The following is a 20,102-nucleotide window of genomic DNA, read 5'->3' as shown; positions in this document are numbered from 1 at the left end:
TCGAGATGTACAGGAGCAGGTCATCCGCATACAATGAGACTTTATGAATTGTGTCAAACCGTGTGATACCTTTAAAGCCCTTCTCTGAGCGTAACCAAACCGCCAAGGGCTCTATCGCGACAGCAAACAGAAGTGGTGATAACGGGCAACCCTGCCTGGTACCTCTCCGAAGGGGGAAGTGGGGCGACAGTGTGTCGTTTGTTTGTACTGAGGCCACCGGGGACGAGTTTAATAGACTGACCCAATGAATGAAACTATTGCCGAGGCCAAACCTGTCCATCGCCTCGTATAGGTACTTCCACTCGACCCTGTCAAAAGCTTTTTCTGCGTCGAGGGAGACCACTATCTCCGGGGTCTCACTACTTGGTGAATGGATGATGTTAAGGAGACGCCTAGTATTGTGGAAGGACTGTCGGCCTGGCATAAACCCTGTTTGATCTAACGAGATAATAAAGGGCATCACTTGTTGAAGACGGAGCGCAAGAACTTTAGAGAGGATTTTGAGGTCCACATTCAGGAGTGAAATTGGTCTATAGCTACTACAAAGCAGGGGATCTTTCTCCTTTTTAAGAATTAGGGAGATAGTAGCCCACGACAAGGTGGGCGGTAGGCGACGATGTAAAAACGCCTCATTGTACATATCTCTCAGGACTGGTGCGAGGAGAGCAGAGAAAGCTTTGTAATATTCTACAGTGAAGCCGTCAGGTTGGTTATATAACATTTCTGAAATGGCTCCTTCTAAATTCACTTTTTTCCAACCTACATTCTAACTTCAGCGATTTGATTTGCATTTGGCCGCCACACAAATTGTATATTCCATGGAAACATCGACCAGCAGGAAATAATAGCTGGCTACAAGTGGAGTTATACGAAAGTCAAGATTCAATAAAAGGATAAAAACTCAGATTACACTAGGCTACAAGACTGAAACGATCTGGTACTGTACCTTTGTCCAAATGCACAAACCACAAAGATACTTTTATTCCACACAGCAATTTTTTTTGATTTGTGTCAAGATTCAAACTTCAAATTATTTCCACATGTTAACATGCTCAGTAAGTTGGCAGGTTACTGTGGAACCTATTCAGCTATGGCCGGAAGGAAAAACATGGAAGTACGTTTTAGTGTTTTGCTGAGTACAAAACGTATATTTCAAAAGAGAAAATTGCAAAAGATATAAAGGGAGTATGGCTACATAACTATATTTTACTTGTAACTGGGGATCTGCAACGGTCATAATTTCTGGACTCCGGTTATGGGCTTCAGTATTCCAAATGACTGGATGAAAAACGGCATGCGATGCATGCTGGTCCCATCTGGCTTGGCAAGCCGACTTGGAAAGGCATCGGTTCCAGATGCATGTTCTTGTTTGGCAATACAGTGGTGCCTCTGACCCAGCCGTGATCTCACTAAACCCAGACAAGTTGCTTGAATCGGTTTCACCCTTCCCAAATATTAGTTTAGGATGAGATCTGATCTGGTGTATGTCCCTGTTCCCTTCTTTTTACTGTAGCATTTATTTGACAATTCCAATAAGTAAACTGACTACTGAGCAGTGTTCCAAACCTGTGCAATTCCACACATTCTTCAGCTGGTGCAATGTTTTCAGTGGTCCACAGAACAAACCCACATGTTAGCAGTTTTGAACAGAATTTATGCTCATATCAATATTTTCCCCTGTGCAGTGAACCACATACAATTGAAGGCAGTGGAACTATTTAAACTTTTGGGAATGTGACCCAATTACTTAGCAGCATACTTTGGTGTTGATTGTTTTTAAGCAGTAAGCTTTGTCATGTTAATCATTCACCTGAAGAATTTCTGGAATTAAACTGCTGCAATCAAATGGGAAAACTGACATCGTCCATTGTAAAAAAAAATTACAAAGTGCTGGACTAACTCTGCGGGATCAGGCATCATCTCTGGAATACATGGATAGGTGACATTCAGGTCACCTCACCATTTACTCGAATCGTCACCTATCCATGTCTTCCGGAGATACTGCCTGTCCCACTGAGTTATTCCAGGACTTTGTGGGGTTTTTTGTAAACCACCATCCGCAGTTTCTTGGGTCTACATTTTATCAGCTAAGGTAAACCTGAGAGTCTTCCAAAAAACCTGCAGCAGGACTTCGATAAATAAATTGTTACAAGTCAAAATGACCCATTTGAAATATAACATATGCGCAGCAATAAACATGTCTGGGAAGTAAAAAAAAAAATACAATATATTGCCATAAACTTTCTTGTTCAGGGAAGAATTTAAGTTTACTGCACTTTGTACTGCAGAATAAATCTTTGATCTATTCTTGGCAGCCCAAACTAATATTTTCTCAGGAATGTATTTGAACTCCAACATTAGGCCAATTGAAGCCATTAATGGTTTCAGTGGCAGATGTGAAAAATTGCTGGGTAACTTGTTCAATTATTTTATGCTCTTTGTGGTCCTTCTCCAGTTCACTCTCAGCACTGGCTGCTATTGCATGGTATTTTTCCATTGCACTACGTCGACAGTTATTTAGGATTCTATCGAAGATGTAGCTGAGCTGAGGGTTGCTAAGCAACGGTTTTAAGCAGGAGATAAAAATGGGAGCACTGTGCATGCTAGCACAGCTTCTGTTGATGACCAATATGGCTGACTATCGATTCTAAATACAATCTATGAGGAAGGTTTGATTTGTGACAAAGCAGCAGTGCCTCAGTAAATTATGTCGGCATTCATTTCAAACATTATAATTTGTCTGATAAAGGATTTTACCCCAAATCTAATTTTACATCACCCAGCATATGTCTAATCAAGAGAAATTAAAGTTAATATGAAAATGAAGTGATTTATCAACAGCTGTTAGCAAAAAGATGAAATTTTAAAAACAATCAAGTATCAGTCATTTGATTTGTAAAAATGATGACTACATTTTAATAGATAAAACAGTGTAATTTCTATGTTTTTCTATAATCCTTAAACCTACCCAGAAACGGACTCATGTCAATGCTACAGTAAACAGCCAGTGAAAATTAAACATCATCAGCTGGGTACAATCTGTCATTCAATTTTTGAGAGGTGATACATTTTCGTAGGCAGTGCCTGGTTTCTGCTGAGTTATTCTTCACGGCAATATGGCCAACCTCTTAAGTGCAGCGAGGTTAAAATAATTCGATGTTTACTTGAATCTTTACCCCCCCCCCCCAGTGAAATGGGCACATAGGTTTAGGTTTATTGTCACATGTATCCAGGTACAGTAATAAGCCTTGTTTTGCATGCTATCTAATCAGATCAGCCAAAGGCAAAGGAGGTGTGACTGAAGATTTTGTCAGAGGTACATTTGATGGGGGGTTCTTGACGACAGTAGGAAGAAGAGGTTAAGGGATAGATTATCTGTGGGAATAAGAAAACATGATGGCAATAGTTTATAGAGAATGGCAATAGCAGATAGAAAGTCATAGTAAAATGAGATCACGTGATCCGTTTTATTTTCTAAGAATGAATGAAATAATGACAGTCATCTGGACAAAGTGCACTTAAATATCCAAGTAACGTAAAATCCTCAAAGATTTTTATGTGGGTCTTCAAACACCCAGGCCTGCACAAAGTGCTTTGTTCATTTCTGGGGAAATGTATACTATTCCAACTTTAAAATAGTGACAGTGGTGGAGAGTTAGATTTAGCTCTTAGGGCTAAAGGAATCTAGGGATATGGGGGAAAAAAGCAGGAACAGGGTACTGATTTTAGATGATCAGCCATGATCATATTGAACGTAGTGCCAAATGGCCTGCAGAACCTATTTTTCTATGTTTTTCCCTCTGGTTGTCTATAACAGGGGTCTCCAAACTATGGCCCGCGGGCCACATCTGGCCTGCCACGAGATTTTATCCAGCCCGCAGCAAGCTCCCAAACATATTCCGTGCAGCGGGCTATTTAGCGGGTTCTGTGCTAACGAGATAAAACAGCGCCCCCACTTGCCCCGCCCATCCCGTCTTTACTTGACTGGCGTCAAAATCTTTTTTCCCCCTCAGGGACCCGACAGCTCCACGGGTAAGTTTCCTTTTCTGTCCCGAGGTGCGGCAGTGAGCATCCTGGAGCCAGGGGAATAGCCGCGTGTCTCCCCGCTCCCGGCCCTTGCACCGGCTTTAACCCTCTCCCTCCCGCTCCCTTGGAGCACCGGCCTCGCTCTCCCGCTCCTTCGGCTCCAGGGACGCTCACCCCCCACCCGACATCGTCGCCCAGAGAGAGAGACTGAGAGAGAGAGAGAGAGAGAGACAGAGAGACAGACAGACAGAGAGACAGTCAGAGAGACAGTCAGAGAGACAGTCAGAGAGAAAGTCATAGAGACAGTCAGAGAGACAGTCAGAGAGACAGTCAGAGAGACAGTCAGAGAGAAAGTCATAGAGAGAGAGAGAGAGAGAGAGAGAGCGCAAGAGAGAGAGAGACAGTCAGAGAGAGAGCGAGTGTGGGAATGAAATTGAGAGATAGACATATTGTTTCGAAAGGTTTCTAAAGGGGAAGGTCAAAGAGAAATAGAGAGAGCGAGACCGAGAGAGAGAGAGAGAGAGAGAGAGAGAGAGAGAGAGAGAGAGAGAGAGAGAGAGAGAGAGGGGGGAGTGGGAGAGAGAGAGGAGAGAGAAAGAGGGAGGGGAGAGAGGGAGAGATGGGAGAGGGAGAGGGGGGAGGGGGAGGGGGGGGGGGAGAGGGATGGAGAGGGAGAGAGTTTACATTTATAAAACTGACATTTATTTTTTCCTACGGCCTGCAAAGGTGTGCCAAATATATAATTAGGCCCTCATACTGAAAAGTTTGGAGGCCCCTGGTCTACAACATGCAGTATCTTACACAATCTGGTGCCACATCATGACCATTAAACCCTGGAATTACAAATTCTAAAAAATGTTTTCTCTGGAGTGCTGGAGATTGAGGGGAGGCATGATAGAAGAATCTAAAATTATGAGAGGCATAGATACAGTCAGAATCTTCTTCCTAGGAGGAAATGTCAAAGTCTAGAGGGTGAAGCTTTGTGGTGAAAGTTGCAAAGTTTAAAGAAGATGTGTGGAGCAAGTTTATTTTTTTGCACAGAGGGTCAAGCTATAGCTACAGCTCCAGTTACAGTTATAGCTTCCGACAGCTACAGTTCAAGTCTCCCCTCAGACTGCAGCACCCCAGAGAAAACAAGTGTGGTCTCACCAACGACTTGTACAATTGTAACATAAGGTCCCATCTCCCGTACTCAGTGCCTTGACCGATGAAGGCAAGCATGTCAAAGACTTCTTCCCCAGCTTTTCTACCTGTGTAGGGACTTTAAGCGAACTATGTGCCTGGACCCCTCGGGGTCTCTATTCTACAGCATTCTCCAGGATCCAACCCTTTACTATGCAAGTCTTGTCATGGTTCAACTTACGAAAATGCTTGTCAGAGATCAACTGTAATTGCTATGTATTGACCCACTTCTCCAGTTCCCTCTGTAATTTTAGATAGCCTTCTTCATTGTTCACTACCACCGATTCTGATGTCAACCACAAACTTATTAACTATGTCAACAAATTTGTCACCCATATCATGATTATAGATTACAAACAACAGTTATTCCAGCACTGATCCCTGCAGCACATCACTCATTACAAGTCCGACAATCTGAATAACAATCCTCCACTATCACCCTAGACTCCGTCCATAAAGCCAATTTTGTATTGGCGTAGCTCACTCTGGATCCCATTTGATATAATCTTCAGGACAAGCCTACCTTGGGGGACCTCAAAGGTCTCACTAAAGTCTATTATCGGTGATTATATGTTGAAAATTATGGTTCAAGCAATTATCGTTTAGGTCTCAACATTGGTAGTCAAAGCAGATGCAGAAAATGACATTATATGGTTTGTGCAAATTAAGGTACTGACGCTTTACAATGATCTTAAGCAATTGTGACATACCAAATTACCAGAAGATTCACATGTATTTCCAAACTATTGATATCTGCCAATGTTTGGCTCTACTGATGTTTGCCACAGTTGGAGGCCATTTTGAAATACTCAACAATTATGTTCCATTTAATTTTTGACATCATGGCAGTAGGAGCATTATTCTGACTCCCACAACCTGTCATCCCAAGGTCATCACCATAGACTACTCTTGAATTAGTATCCTCATCCCACTCTCCCACCCATTCTCACTTTACTTACTTTGACTGGTTCAATACTGCCAAAGATCTTATCCCCTCTGGTGAGCTGCTTTTGGTTTGCGTGTTTATCCACTTCTATTAGATGCCTGCCTACATCTTACCTTATGAAAATGGCCGCATGTAGATCTACTCACACATGAACAAATGGAGAAGTGTTTCATATAATCAGCAGTGCCTGCAATTTTAGTCCTGATGCCTATCCAGTTCCAGCTACTGAAAAATGTGCATCTTGAAATCATTTATACTTTGTCTTTAATATTGGATAGCTTGACAACTCTTAAAATCCTTGTGAACACTGAATGAATGTTTAGTTGGTGATAAATATCACCAGGATATGTGCGTATGTAATGCAACATGTTGAATCACTAAAGACACAAGGAACTGCAGATGTTGGAATCTTGAGCAAAACATAAAGTGTTAATCCACATTAGAATGTGTTCCACACACTCCAAAACATCACCAAGTAAACATTCATTCAATGTTCACAAGGATTTTGAGAGTTGCCATCCAATATTAAAGACAAAGTATATATAATTTCCAGATGCACATTCTTCAGTAGCTGGAACTGGATAGACATCAGAACAAAAAATGGAGGTTGCGCAGAAACTGTGGAGGCAATGGATAGGTGATGTTTTGAGGTTGGGACCCTTCTTCAGCCTGATGCTCTCCACAGATGCTGCCTGTCCTGCTAAGTTATTCCAACACATTGTGTTTTGATGTTGAATTATTAATTTTACTGGCAATATATATGAATTTCAACTCAACAATGAAAATATAACAAAAGTATCAATGTGCTTTTGTTGAGATTTTGTTAAGAAGTTATCAGAATTATCATGGTTATCATGAGGGAGCTTGTCTAAGTTTCAATGCACATGTCATCACCTACCAATACAAATCTTACAAGAAAACAGAGAGGGGGGGGGGGGGGGGATATTAATGCCATAGAAAATTCATTATCAAATATTTAAAACCATGATCCTAACCGAACAATTTGAAGTTTAAAAGGTGTAATGTGGAGGAGGTAGCCAAGCAACTAAATATTGAGTGGTTGCTCATAACTTTAATAAGGTATTGGCATGGTGTACCTCCAATTTAAAGCAGCATTCGGTTTTAATGTCACCGATGTGGTTTCACCAGGCTTGGGAATTCCAACCATTGAAGGAAGATTGCTGGTAGCAGTAGGTAAATAATTGTCCAGCATGGCCTATGGGTGAGGCAGAACAGCAGTGCTGTCTCTGGCCAGTCAATCTATTATGTTACATTGGTTACAATGCTTGGCTGGGTTTCACAGATAAGCTCAATCTGTTGCCAACGTAGTAGGAGTTTCAACTGTCATCACTGTAATGAAGATGAATTTAGGCAGTTGGAGGCATATAATTATTTTTAAAAAAGGTCCCAAGTAGTCACATGGATCGACAATGCATCTTTAAAATCTATGGCCGATTTGGGAAAGAGGAACAACAGCAGCACACAAAATATCCTCCCCAATAAAGCATCAATATTACACTGATATTACAGTAACATCACATTGTTAGTTCCATACCTGTTTGCAGTTAAGGAATCAATTACTGAATATAAAGAAGCACTGTCCTTTGCTCTAACAATTGCTTCAAGGTTTTCTTCAATGAATTTCTTATTCAGTTGCACCTCACGCAAAATTCTTTCAGCATCTTCAAACATTGATTTTGGTGCTTTTACTGACTCAATCAGTGAAGGCTTCTGCGAGCATCTAGAGTCGGTCCCTTTGGCACTGAGGGTAGGTTGCTTGAGCTGAAAATGAATTTATTTTAAATTTTACTTTGAGGGTCAAAAATTGAAGTAGAAATGAAAGATTAAACTTACACGTTTGACAAAATATCAAATGCATTCGTTATCTCTCTTAAATTTATGGATTTCTTCTTTTAAAATATCAACTAAGCTTAAAGAAGAAGAAACAGCTTTGCTTTCTGTGATGACATAAACTGGTGTAAAACTAATGACGTAAATGCCACTGTCAATCATCTGCATGCTAAAACTGCACTTTACTTTTTTATTGAACAATATGTCTTTGGAAAATCAGAAATGAGTAATTTGAAATAAAAACAAAGAATGCTAGAAACACGCAGAAGGTCAGGCAGTCTCGGTAGAAAGGGAAACAGGTAAACAAGCAAAACAGGATAACAGCAAAACAGAATAGCAACAGGGCATATGCAAGCTGTCAGAATGAGCAGCCAAGTGGCAGAAGTAGCTGAATAATTTAATTGTGGACCTTGCACTTTTTATTTTTTATTTTTATATAATCGGGACTTTCTTTGTAACTGTAACACTATCATGCTGACACACTATCTTCTGTTCTCTGGTATTTTTCTCTTTACACTATTTGTTCTACTTGCATATGTCTTGATTTTACTCATATCTCATTTGATTTGGCCAGATAGCATGCAAACAAAGCTTTTTGTGGTATTTTGATACACATACAATTAAAAAAAACCTTCTAATATCTACATCATGGCAGAATACAGGTTTACAAGCACAATTCAGAACTGGTTCAAGAATGGATGGCACTGGCTGTGTAAAGTAGAAATAAATGTTGAGAGGGCATCAAATAAAGCATGGGGGATCTTTTGGTTGATAGACAGAAAATATACAAAATCAAATAGGCAATGTTAATTTTTTACGACCCACTGATTGAGCACAACTGGAGTACAATGTCCAATTCTGGCCACCTTATTTTGGAAAGAATGTAACGATTCCAGAGTGGGAGCAAAAAATCACTTGCATGAATGGTTCCTAGAACGAGGGGTTTCAGCTGCTTCTTACACTGTAAGTTGGGATTGTTCTCCTTCAAGCAATAATTGAGAGTATAATTGATAATGTAGGAAGATGAACACGTTTAGCGAGTGTCTTGGACTTTCCAAAGGAAACTGAAAGGTCCTTGAGGGAAAATATTCTATGGACATACAGGGGAAGCGCTGGGGAATTAGATCGATTGCTTTGTGGATAGCTGACGTGGACACAATGGGTCAAAGTATTTCCTTCTGCGCCAAAATGATTATATAATTCTAACTGTAATCCCATCGTTGGTTGCAATTCTGCAGGCATGATGGCACTTCGATGTTGTATTACAGTTACACAAAACTATATTTCAAACCCAAAATCCCAAAACATTTTATAGGTATGTTATAGGCAAGGGGAGACCCATTCAATACCAAAGGGCTAATCTGTGCATGGAGCCACAGGATGTTGGTGACATCTTAAATTAATATTTCTTATTTGTACACAGAGAGAAGTACAATGTCGTTGGATAATCAGGGATGATGACATGTTCGCTATCAATAAAAAATAATTCTTATATTCTTAGCAAATGTGGCATCTTCATTTATGAAGGGCAGCAGAAATAAACATGGTAAATGCAGGCCTGGGTCTCAAGTCAATGGTAGTAAAATTACTTGAAGTAATTTGGAGGTCCAGGATTAATCTACACTTGGAAAAGCAGGGTAAAATCAAAGATAGTCATATTGCTTTGTTATTGTTGGCTGACCAATTTGATACAAATTTTCAGAGGTCACTAAAGTATTGATGAGGGCAGTGAAGTTGATGTAGTTTACATGGACCAGTAATCAGAATATGAATCAGAATGCTTTATTGTCATTGCATGTGTCACATACAACGAGATTACTGTCTCTCCATTTAAAAGAACTTCAAACATTCACATATTCATACTTTTTACACTCCCTCCCTCCCTCCCCAAACCCACCCATGGATTCACATTTACATAAATTAACACTGTCTCCCACCCCCCCTCCTTCCCCATAACCCGCTCCCGAGACAGAGTTCAGTTCCAAGATTGCTGATGGGTAAAAGCTGTTCTTGAGTCTGGCAGTGCGTGACTTTAGCGACCTGTACCTTTTTCCTGAGGGCAGCAGTGTGAAAAGGTGGTGACAAGGATGTGTAATGTCTTTCACAATATCAGTAAGATCTTAGACATGATCTTACATGGGAAGTTAGTCATAAAGAGCGACCAAACAGTTTGCCCATGAGATCCAAATCAAGTTGGCAAATTAGATATCAAAATGGCTTGTTAATATAAGAGTAAGGGTGATGGTGGAGAGTGCTTTTATGATTGGAAACTTGTGACCAGTGGTGGAATCGGGGGATCCATCACCAAATCATAGAAAGCTACAGACCAAGTATCAGTGTATGAGATTAGAACGGGTTGGTAATTGATGGTTGACATAGACGTGATGGGCCGAAAGCTTCCTTCTATGCTGCATGACACTATGACTCTGACCATTGCAATCCTGTTCAATATTGCTGACAAAAGCACCTTTTAAAAAAGGATGAGAGAAATTATGAACAAGAAGCAAAAGTAGGAAATTTATTTTATAAGCTGCAGCAACAGACCGAATCCTGGTCAGGAGTTCCTGACTGTGGCTGTTTCCTTCAGTTATACATTCCAAATGTTTCCTTCAGTTCTTAATTCCAAATCCCTCGCTGGATAAAGTGGAATATGTTACTGAACTTGCAGAAATGGAAAGTACAATAGGAAACATGAAAGGGAATAAGTCACCAGGCTTGGAACAGCATCTGATAGAATTCGACAAAAGCAAGCCAATATTACTGAAAGCCTTTGCATGGATAAAAGAAGATGCCAAATGCTCCAACACAGGTCAGTAGGGGTCTTATTTCAATTCTGGCAAAGGAAGATCTATACACTGTACGCTTGTCATAACTTGGCTCACTGTGCAGTATACACAAACTAGTCTGAGGCTGGCACCAGGAGCCCTGAGAGGAATAAAAGTTAACCAGCCAGTTTTGCAGCACTCATGGGAAACAAACTGTCTTGGCAAGGAGAAGGAGAACTAATCTTGATATGACATACTGCTACATTTCTATTTCGGTCATCTCAAACTAGAATGAGGGTTAAAAAAAGATTTAATGTAGAAGAATTTATTCTCAATATTTAAAAATGACAACTTTGATTAACCACAAAGATCAAATGAGTGGCTTATGTCAATGGTCGGCATTTCCTTTAAAAAGCCCTGTGCATGTCATGACTTCTCGTGACAAAATCCAGCCCCATCTGCCGATTCTCTCCTCCTGTTTCTTTGTCTCACAGCAAGCAAGAAAACAACCCTCAGTTGTTGTGCACTGTGAGAGCTGCATACTCTTTGAAAGCCTTTCTAGCTTCACGTCCTTTGGTGCCAACAGACAGAAGAGAGTGTAGGAATTCAGAGGTATAGGAATTCAGAGAAAAAAAAATGAATGATAACAAACCAAATCAGGATCTGGAGAATTGGAGGGGAGAGAATATTAGAATAATTCATTGCGAACAACCCTATTCCAGACTTACACTGGCCCCATCTCCAAACTATCTCTGCTACATTGACGATTGCATCGGTGCTACCTCCAGCATACATGCAGTACTCAAGGACTTCATTAACTTCACTACCAATTTCCATCCAGTACTCAAATTCACTTTGAACATCTCCGACTACCACCTCCCCTTTCTTGATCTCACCGTCTCCATCACAGGAGATAGACTATCCACTGATGTCTATTATAAATGGACTGACTCCCACAACTTAGACTACACTTCTTCCCACCCAGCCTCCTGGAAAGATTCTATCCCCTACTCCCAATTCCTCTAAATACGCCGCATCTGCGCTCAAGAGGAGGTGTTCGTACCATTACATCCGAGATGTCCCCAATCTTTAGGGAAAGGGGGCTCCCCTTTTCTATCCTATTCAACATACAAATTCCTCGTGTGTTGCAAAACATACTTGGCTAATAAAGTATGATTATGATGATCATCTTTGATGAGGCCCTTACACGGGTCGCCTCAGTATCCCACAGCTCTGTCCTTGCTCCCCTCCCCCCAGTCACAACAGGGACAGTTCCCTTAGTCTTCACCTTTCACCCCATCAGCCTTCACAGACAATTCATAATACTCTGGCATTTTCACCACCTCCAACAGGATCCCACCACATCACATCTTCCCATCTCCATCCCTTTCTGCAGAGACTGTTCCCTCCACGACTGGTTAACTCATCCCTTCCCACCCCCTCCCCAGAAACCTTCCCCTGCAACCGCAGTAGATGCAACACCTGTTCCTATACCTCCTCCCTCGAGTTCGACCAGAGACCCTAACAGTCCTTTCAGGTTAGGCAGAGGTTCACTTGCACCTACTCCAACCTCATCTACTATATCCATTGTTCCAGGTGTGGATTTCTATATATCAGCGAGACAAAGCGTAGTCTTGGTGATCGCTAAACACCTTTGCTGGCTGGTTAACTTTTATTCCTATCAGGGCTCCTGGTGCCAGCCTGGGCCTACGTCATCCCCCAGTTGCCAAACTCTCCTTCCCATTCTGACCTGGACCTCCTCCATTGTCAGAGTGAAGCCAAATGCAAATTGGAGAAATAGTACCTCAAACTTTGCTTGGGCAGCTCACAATCCAGCAGCATGAATATTGATTTCTTTAACTTCTTGCATCCCCTCCCTCTCCTTCCCTCCCCCACCTTAGTCGTCGTACCAGTTTCACTGCCTTCCTGTTGAGTTTCATTCTACACTCGTTATCACCTATCCCACAGCAGTCAATGGACCGTTGTGGGCTACACATAGTGGAAACAGGCTCTTTAGCCCAACTCGCCCACACCGGCCAACAATGTCCCAGCTACACTAGTCCCACTTGCCTGCGCTTGTTCCATATCTCTCCAAACCTGTCCTATCCATGTACCTGTCTAATTGTTTCTTAAATGATGGATAGTCCCAGCCTCAACTATCTCCTCCGTGATCCATACACCCACCACTCCTTGTATGAAAAGTTACCCCTCGGATTCCTATTAAATCGTTTCCCCTTCACCTTGAACCTATGTCCTCTGGTCCTCGATTCCCTACTCTGGTTCCTACTCTGGGAAAAAGACTCTGTGCATCTACCAGATCTATTCCTCTCATGATTTTCTATACCTCTATAAGATCTCCCCTCATCCTCCTGCGCTCCATGGAATTAGAGACCCAGCCTACTCAACCTCTACAACATTACCCAGAGGCCTACCATTACTGTGTAGGTTCTGCCCTTGTTTGACGTCCCAAAATGCAACACCTCACACTTTTCTGTATTAAACTACATCAACCATTCCTCCGCCCACCTGGCCAATCAATCCAGATCCTGCTGCAATTTTTCACAACCATCTTCACTCTCTGGAAAACCACTAACTTTTGTATCATCAGTAAATTCACTAATCTTGCCCTGGTATGTTCTCTTCCAAATCATTGATGTAGATGACAAATAGTAACGGGCCCAGCAACGAACCCTCAGGCACACCACTAGTCACCGGCCTCCAGTCTGAGAAGCAACCTTCTACAATCACCCTCTGCTTCATTCCATGGAACCAATTTGCTATCCATTCAGCTATCTCTCCTTGGATCCCATGCAATCTAATCCTCCAGGGCAGCCTACCATGCAGAACTTTGTCGAATGCCTTACTGAAGTCCTTACAACATCTACAGCTCTGCCTTCATCAAACTTTTTGCTCACATCTTCAAAAAATCAATCAGATTTGTGAGACACGGCCCACGAACAAATCCATGCTGACTATCCCTAATCAGCCCTTGCCCATTCAAATACCTGTATAACCTATCCCTCAGAAAACTCTACAGTAACTTACCAACTACAGATGTTAAGCTCACCAGCGTATAGTTCCCAGCATTTTCCTTGCAGCCCTTCTTGACAAGAGGCACAATATTTGCCACCCTCCAATCTTCCGACACCTCTCCTGTATTTAAGGACGACTCATAAATTTCAACCAGGTCTCCAGCAATTTCCTCTCTAGTTTCCCGCAATGTCCTCAGATACATCTGATACAGGCCCTGGAGATTTGTCTGCCTTCAAACACGACAGTACCTTCAGTACTTTTTCGACGGTAACCTTGACTGCTAATTTCCGAGTCTGAAAATGACACTTCCAGTGACTGCTCAAATTTCTTCCATCCTACTGTCTTTCTACTCAGTAAATACAGAGGAGAAATACTAATTTAGAACATTGCCCATTTCCTGTGGCTTCACACAGAGGTGACCGCTTTGATTCCTGACATGTCCCATTCTCTCTCTCTAGTTACCCTTTTCCCTTTATGTATTTATAAAATATTTTTGGACTGTGCTTAATGCTACCCACCAGAGCTATCTCCTGGTCCCTTTTTGCCTTTCTGATTTCTTTTTTCGTATATTCCTTAATTCCCAAAACTCGTCCAGGGATGCACTCGATCCCAGCTGCCTTTTCCTGGGATCCCATGCATCCTTCTTGTTTTTGACTAACGTCGCAGTTTCCCTCGTCAGCCAAGCTTTCTTATGTTTGCCTGCTTTGCCCTTCACTCTAACGGGGACGTACACATCCCGAGTTTTCTTCAGTGGACTTTGAAAAACATCCCACTTGGCCGATGTTCCTTTCCCTTCAAATAACCTGCTCCAGTCAACTTGAGCGAGACCTTCTCTCATACAGTCCTTTACTTAATCATTGTTACTTTTTCGTATCACTCTCATTCATTTGTTCTATACCTCGCCTATATCTCTCATTTCCCTTTCCCCTGACACTCAATCTGAAGAAGGGTCTTGACCCAAAACGTCACCTATTCCTTTTCTCAAGAGATGCTGCCTGACCCGTTGAATTACTCCAGCTTTTTATGTCTATTTAAAGCAAACAACAAGTTGTGGACAATGCTTTAAGATGAAGGAAATTAAGAAGCATGAACAGGCAAGGGATTGGGTAGAAGAGCTGCTGATAGCAGTGATGGCTTGAACACCCGAATGAGAAATATGACTGAAAAGGATTCCTTCTTTAATTGGGCAATAATGATGAAGAAAAGTTCCAGTTAGAGAAAGAGAAATGATCTATAATTATCAGTTTGAATGTAGCAACCTAATAGAAGTAATGCAGACACAAACAACTGGAATCTTAAGTAAAACACAAAATGCTGGAGTAACTCAGCAGGTCAGACAGCATCTGTGGAAGGGATGGACAGGCAATGTTTTAGGTTGGGACCGTTCTTCAGACTGATCAGATCTAGTCCAAGTTAGAAAGCCAGAACGTGGCAAGTTGTTTTGAGATATCAGTATTCATTTGGAAGGCTAAAAGATTGTCCCTGTGAAAAAGTAGAGAATATAATATGGAGAATGTGAAGCAGTTCAGGAAACTGAAAGGATTCCATATGGAAGAGTGATTATCTCCTGGGTCTACTGCAAATTCTAATGTTATCCTCACATTGATTGTTATAAAATTAATTTAAATGAATTAAAATGAAAAAAACTTAGAATGTTCCAAGGTAAATATTATTCAACACCCTAAATAGATAACCAGTTTTATGCCTTTAATATCTATAGTTCTCTCTTGTTCAGGTTGTTTTCATCGGTTGAGAAAATGTAGCAGCATCTTTTGGAAGTAAAATGGTAAAATCTATCAGGTTGGAAAAATGCCTGCTTTGAAAAAGGTACAACCTTCATAATGGTTCCTGACTAAGTGAGTTTTTATTTTCAAATAAAGCATGAAGCAGTGAAGTGGAAAAACAGTCAGGTCAGAATGGCTGGTGAACGCATGTGCCTGACAGAACAGTTGCTAAGCAGTCCCACAAAATAAACAATCACAGACTACATTGGGCTTCTGATCAGTGACAAACATAATCAAGGATAGCTCTTACACGTACAACAAGTTCCAAACAATGCAAATGGCCACAACACACTGTTATGCTTTTGTTTATGTGATATTTCAACTATTGTGCATACCTTGTTTTGTAGATTTATTTCTCAAAATATTTATTATATTTCTAAGGGAATAAGGAATATGAGAATCTCATCTATTTGATGCATTAGCTAATTGTTAGTTCAGCCTAGTCACAATAGATTCAAAAGGCAACAAATGCTTGTTCAGACTATTTGTTTCTGTTTAGTTCAAATGCTTGAATTTTACAGTCTTGTTTGGTTTGTTCTCAGGGCTGCAATCAGTGCAATATTGTCTTCAATTCGTCAAGACAAAAGCATTGACAAAAATCAGAAGGGTGCGAGATTTAAGCAGTTTAAACCCGCAAAAGCACAGGAAGAATATCCCACCAAGTAAGCAAAGTTGCCACAAGAAGAATGAACATGTGTTTTTGAAGATTAGAAATTAAATTCCACGAGTCATTCCTGCCCCACAGACCCAGATGATGAAGATCCTACTGTAGTTCTTGATAATCTTCTTTACTGTCTACGATACCATCTATTTTAACGTCATTTGCAAGTTTACTAACCATGCCTCGTACATTCTCATCCAAATAATTGACATAAATGAAAACCATGAGGCCAGTCCGATCCGTGAGGCACACGAGTCATGGGCCTACACACCCAAGCAGAGAGTAGTGTGTTCGGCCGAACGCACTATGGGAACTTCACTTGCCCCCCTGCAGGAACTATACATCAGGAGGTGCAACTCCAGAGCCAACAATATCATGAGACCCCTTCCACCCCTGCAACGGACTGTTCCAGCTGCTACGGTCAGGCAAACACCTCCGTTGCCATACGGTGAGAATGGAGAGGTTGAGAAGGAGTTTCCCCCCCCCCCTCCTCCCACCAGAAAGGGCGTGTCCTTCATGGCGTGATTGACAGGAGAGAGAATCTCAACATTTTTTTAAACACTAATAGCTCTTTTATTTTTCCTCGATGGGAAAAATCCTCAGCACCTGATGAGCGGTAGGGGACTCTGAGTAAGATGACCAAAAATCACAGCTGTACGTTGTAGCGTTTTTCCTAACATCAATATACAGTGCAAACAGGAAGTGGTCAAGATTAGACTTTTAATTACATAGAAGGCAAGGCAACTTTAATTGGGCAAGGCAACTTTAATTGGGCAAGGCAACTTTAATTGGGCAAGGCAACTTTAATTGGGCAACACAGCTTTAGCATTTCCAAACCAAATGCAACACAGCTTTAGCATTTCCAACCCAAAGGCAACACATCTTTAGCATTTCCAACCCAAAGGCAACACATCTTTAGCATTTCCAAACCAAAGGCAACACAGCTTTAACATTTCCAATCCAAAGGCAACACAGCTTTAGCATTTCCAAACCAAAGGCCACACTGCTTTAGCATTTCCAAACCAAAGGCCACATAGCTTTAGCATTTCCAAACCAAAGGCAACACAGCTTTAGCATTTCTAAACTATATTTTCAAACCACATTAAGGGCACTGTCTGGTCAGTAAAACCACTCCCATTGAGTGTACATGTGTTCAGTGTTTTTCACAGCTCAGACTGAGAGACGTGACCCTGTCGCTCCCCCATCTTCCAGAGACTGAATGAGGCACTCAACACTTCCGGGTTTTATAGCCCCTCCGGAAGGGGCATGGCCTTCAAGAGAGAGAATCTCAATATTTTTTAAACACTAATGACTCTTTTATTTTTAATTGATGGGGAAAATCCTCTTGTCCTGCGCAACAGAGGGGACTCTGAGTAAGATGGCCAAAAATCACAGCCGTAAGTGACAGCGTTTTTTCTAAAATTAATATACAGAACAGGAAGTGGTCAAAATCAGACTTTTAGTAATATAGATATGATATAGATAAGCTGATTTTTTATTAACAATTCAATTGTCTTATCACACAAATGGAATCTTTCCCTTGTGTATTACTTTCTTACGCAGACAGTTCTAAGGTTTCCACAGGGTTTTGGATATAACCTTATTGTGCATAAAATGTTATATCTGTCACTGGGCATTTATGACACCTGTAAGCGAAATTGTATTTATCTGCTCTACTATGCAAACAACATCAGTTTCTGCATTGCAACAATAGTGTCTTTCTGAATTGCTCACAGTCAATTCTATGGAAGAGAAGTTAGTTAGTTACTTGCAAGCAAAGTAACTCTCATATTTGATACTGGGCCCAAGTAAATAAAAACTATTTATTTTCGGCAATTTGAACTTTACTCAAAAAAGTAAAGATATCAGATTTACATTCTGTGGCACCAAAATCAGCAAAAGCTTCCTCACCGTTTAAACAGTATTAAAGGAATGGTTACATTTTAATGTATTTTAGATTTGGCCAAGAAACACAGTGATGAATGCTGACCGTGTTACTTAACCAAGCTATTCCCAATTGCTTGCGAGTGGCCCAAATTCCACCAAATCTTTCCTATCCATGTGCCCATCCAAGCATCTTTAAATGTTGTGATTGTACCTGCCTTTACCACTTCCTCTGGCAGCTTGTTCCAATATGCACACCACTCTGAATGAAAAAGTTGTCTTTTGGATCCCTTTAAAATCTTTCCCGTTACCTTAAAATTGTTACCTCGAATTTTAGACTGCCCTAACTTGGGGTAAAGACTAGGTATTCACCTTATCAATACGCCTCATGATTTTATATACCCCTGTTAAGTCACCCTCAATTTCCTACACTCCAGTGAAAAATAACCAAGCCTATCCAGCCTTTCCTTCCAAATCAAACCATCTGCAGCCAGTAACATCTGTAACAGTCATAAACATATTCACACGCTTCCAGTTTAATAGCATCCTTCCTATAACAGGGTGATCAGACTAGACATTGCTCTAGATGTGGCTTTACCAATGATTGTACAGATGTAACATGGCATCCCAACTCCAGTACTCAATATGTGCAGATGCTGGTTTAAATCAAAGACAGACACAAAAAGCTGGAGTAACTGAGTGGGTCAGGCAGCGTTTCTGGAGAAAAGGAATAGGTGACGTTTCGGGTGGTGACCCTTCTTCAGACTGAGAGTCAGGGAAAAGGGGAACGTGAGATCTAGATGGTACTTAGGACAAATTAATGAAAGATGTGCAGAAAGCAACGATAATCAAAGAAATGTGGAACCCACAATGGTCCATTGTTAGTTGTGGGATAGGTGATGATGAGTTAATACAGACAGTGGAACTCAACAGGACAACAGTAAAACTAGTAGGACTAGGGTGGGGGAGGGACGAAGAGAGAAAGGGATTGCAAGGGTTACTTGGATTTAAAGAAATCCATATTCATACAGTTGGATTGTAAGCTGCCCAAGCAAAATATGAGGTGCTGTTCATCCAATTTACATTTGCCCTCACTTTGACAATGGAGGAGGCCCAGGACAGAGAGATAAGTATTGGAATGGGAAGGGGAATTAAAGTGTTTGGCAACTGGGAGATTATGTAGGCCGAGGCGGACGGAGCGAAAGCGTTCAGCGAAATGATCGCATATGGAGTATTGTGCTCAAATTTGATCAACCTGCTATATAGGATGTTGTTAAACTAGAAAGAGTGCACAGAAGATTTTAAGATGTAGCCAGGTCTTGAGGCCCTAAGCCAGGAGCCTCCAAACGTTTTACAGCATGAGGGTCATATTATATGTTTCGCACATTTTTCACCACTCTGCACAACTTGCCTTTGCAACACAGGAGCAGTGGCACGGTGCTGCAGCAGTAGAGTCAATGCGTCACAACGCCAGAGACCCGGGTTCCATCCTGACCATGGATCTGTACGGAGTTTGTACCTGCGTGGGTTTTCTCAGAGACCTCTGGTTTCCTCCCACACTCCACGTTTGCAGGCTAATTGAATTTGTCCCAAGTGTGTGTAGGATAGTGCTAGTGTGTACGGGCATCGCTTCAATGGGCCGAAGGGCCTGTTTCCATGCTGTATCTCTAAAGCTGCGCTACCACAGAACCCGCTAAACAGCCTGCCGTACAGAACGTGTCAGAGCTTGCTGCGGGCCGGATAAAATCTCAATGCGGGCCAGATGTGGCCCGCGGGCCATAGTTTGGAGACCCCTGCCCGAAGCTATTGAGGGGAGTTGGGCAAGCTTAGAATTCATTTCTTGGAGCACAGGAGGCCAAGGGGTAATCTTGTAGAGGTATACAAGATCATAAAGGGAGTAGATAGGATGAACGCACAGGGTCTTTTACCCAGAGGAGGAGAATCAATAATCAGAGAACATAGGTTTCAGG

General features: G+C 41.5%; 1 protein-coding gene across 3 annotated transcripts in view; it reads right to left on the bottom strand.

Annotated features, from left to right (window-relative positions):
- The window catches only part of kiaa0586 (KIAA0586 ortholog), a 378,726-nt gene that overhangs the window by 211,851 nt on the left and 146,773 nt on the right, over positions 1 to 20,102 (bottom strand). For all 3 annotated transcript variants that reach the window (XM_055640495.1, XM_055640493.1, XM_055640494.1), the window contains one exon: positions 7,710 to 7,936. In XM_055640495.1, the coding sequence (XP_055496470.1) occupies positions 7,710 to 7,936 (227 nt within the window). The remainder of the gene's footprint in view (positions 1 to 7,709; positions 7,937 to 20,102) is intronic.

Source organism: Leucoraja erinacea, chromosome 9, assembly GCF_028641065.1.
Source record: "Leucoraja erinacea ecotype New England chromosome 9, Leri_hhj_1, whole genome shotgun sequence".
Classification (NCBI taxonomy): Eukaryota; Metazoa; Chordata; class Chondrichthyes; order Rajiformes; family Rajidae; genus Leucoraja; species Leucoraja erinaceus.
The sequence above is the reverse complement of the archived record's forward strand: the minus strand, read 5'-3'. Positions and strand labels throughout refer to the sequence as shown.